Source organism: Volvox carteri (assembly GCF_000143455.1).
Source record: "Volvox carteri f. nagariensis unplaced genomic scaffold VOLCAscaffold_46, whole genome shotgun sequence".
NCBI lineage: Eukaryota > Viridiplantae > Chlorophyta > Chlorophyceae > Chlamydomonadales > Volvocaceae > Volvox > Volvox carteri.
Genome location: NW_003307589.1, coordinates 631946 through 634377, shown reverse-complemented (window position 1 = coordinate 634377; position 2432 = coordinate 631946). Strand labels below are relative to the sequence as shown.

The following is a 2432-nucleotide window of genomic DNA, read 5'->3' as shown; positions in this document are numbered from 1 at the left end:
GGGAGGAAGGGGCGCGGGGAGGAAGGGGAGGGGATGAAGGGGAGTGGCGAGTGGGAAAAGGGGAGGGGAGAGGGGAGGAAGGGGAGAGGGCGGGGTAACGACCGCTCATTCAGGGCCGGGAAGGGGGAGGAAGCCCCGGAACCAGGAGGGCAAAGCCGTGTTGCCTCCGACACGATCCAAAACACACACATACATACACACATACATCTCCCTCTTCCCTTCATTCACCCCTCCAACAACAGACGGCCCCACAGACACGCACCTTGCCGCTCCGATGCCCCGGCGTCGCCGCCGACCCACCCCCCGGATCCGCGCCTATAGGAACCAAAGACGCCCGGCCGGGGACACGAAACACGTCAGCACCCGGGGAGCCGCCGCCGCCGCCGCCACCTCCGCCGGCGGCGGCGGCGCCGCCGGCACTGGTGCCATTCCCGCCACCGTGCTTGCCTGGCGTAGAGGGGGATGCCGCAACCGTAGCCGCCGCCGTGGCGGCGGCGGCGCCGCCGGCACTGACACCGTTGCCGCCGGCGTTGTCCGCCGGCGTGTCGGGTGGCGTGTCGGGCTCCGACGCGCCGTTGGGCCCCAACTGAGCCGTGGTTCGGTTGGTTTCCATGATGCGCAATCCCTGCGTAGATATCGGGTTTTCAGAGTTTTAGGAGAAGAGGTTCAAGGAGGGTTTTGGAAGACGAAAAACGAAACACAACGAAACGGCTATAGGGGTGAGAGGGGAAGTGACGCGGATGAAGATACACAAGCGGAAGGGGGCTCGTGTCGTTCGCTGCGTCTTCTCGCGTATCTCCACACGAGTCCCAAATTCCCCCTCACCCCAAACCCCCGCACACGTGTGTCTTCAATGCCTTGCTCGACACCTCGCCACCATCACCGTCACCTCGCCACCTGCCGCCAACAACCTACCATACTTTTTACACTACCAAGTGCACTGCTATGCAGGCAGACACCACCATACAGGCACGCACTCTCGCTCTAGTTGCATGCAGCGCTGTCTACGGCACAGTACGATGCTTTACGACGGATCGAGTACCGTACCTGCGTGGTGTCGCCCACGGCCAGTGTACGGAAGTCCGGTGTACAGGCGATGGCGTCATTGAGGTACAGCTTCGAGGTGTTTTCCTGTGTGTGTGTGTAAAGCGCGAAAAGTGTGCTGTAAAAACTCGTCCGCGAGAAAAGAGTAGCGAGGACGGCACAAGAGAGCAATTTTACCAAACAAAACTAGTCCGTGTACAGACATACGTGAATCTGTATGTGTATGTATGTATGTGTGTATGTGTGTATGTGTATGTATGTGTATGTATGTGTATGTGTGAGGGCAGGAAAGCGAAATCTCGCTACCCTCATGACACGATTTAAAACCCGGGGGGGACTGGGCCGCCAGGGTTCAGTGTGATGAGCATATGAAAGGAGGATCCGGGTAGGGGGGAGATAACAGATGGGAGATGACAACACGCGACGCGGCGTGGTGTTGGTGTTGGTATAACGGGTGTTGGTATTACGGGGGTTTTAGGGGGAAGGGATGAGGCTATGGCAGAGAGACCTAAGGGCGCAGCAAGAGCATGGATGGCAGGAAAGCAAGCCACCTTAGTGTTTGGGGGGTGCAGCCACAGCTGATGCATTGAACAGCGAGGCCCACAATCCGATACATACATACATACATACATACATACATACATACATACATACATACATACATACATACATACATACCTGCCGGTACTGCCCTAACCGAATTTTTGTTTGTTTGTTTGTTTTCCCTTCGAATCCCGTTTTCGTTGGTGGTGTTTTGGGGGGTTGTTTCAGAGAGCCTTTGACTTTGCCCTAGCTGAGACTTGTGGACTCGCTCTAGCGGGACCTGAGAGCCCTTCGTGGTGTATTCAATGCAGCGCCATCCCCGGATGGAGGGGCTGCGGAGTGGCTGCGTAGAGTGTTGGCAGTCTGAGTCGGGGTCGGGAGCACACAAGACTAACCGACGTGTGCTGTGTGCTCCCGACCCTTGCGCTGTGTTTCGGCTTCGGCCCCCGGCTCTCGCGGCCCACAGTGTAATCTAAGTCATACATACATACATAATACATACATACATACATACATCAGCCCCTGGCGGCCTCGATTTAGCGTTAAGGTCTCGCGGTAGAATCCCCCGCACACTCCGCGCGCACCTGCACCCTGCTGAAGCCGTCCATAGCCCAAGTGAAGACCGCGCCCTCCCCGGCTGTCGCCAGGTACAGCCCGTCATCACTCCAAGATACATCCAACACCGCCTCGTAGTGCCCCGCCAACACCGCCAACTGCCGCTTGGTGAGCGTGGAGAAGATGTACACATGGCGGCCGCCGGGACCGCCCGCCGCCGCAATCAACGCACCCGTCGGCGAGTACCGCACAAGGGAACAGTGGTCTAAAGAGGACCTGCCGCCGGCGCC

At 58.4% G+C, this 2432-nt stretch overlaps 1 protein-coding gene across 1 annotated transcript in view; it reads right to left on the bottom strand.

Moving 5' to 3' along the window:
- VOLCADRAFT_118871 (uncharacterized protein) overlaps nt 1–2432 on the bottom strand; it is a gene marked incomplete at both ends in the record, with an annotated part of 21521 nt that overhangs the window by 12312 nt on the left and 6777 nt on the right. The window contains 3 exons of the mRNA XM_002954799.1: nt 263–625; nt 1048–1131; nt 2172–2306. Of these exons, the coding sequence (XP_002954845.1) occupies nt 263–625; nt 1048–1131; nt 2172–2306 (582 nt within the window). The remainder of the gene's footprint in view (nt 1–262; nt 626–1047; nt 1132–2171; nt 2307–2432) is intronic.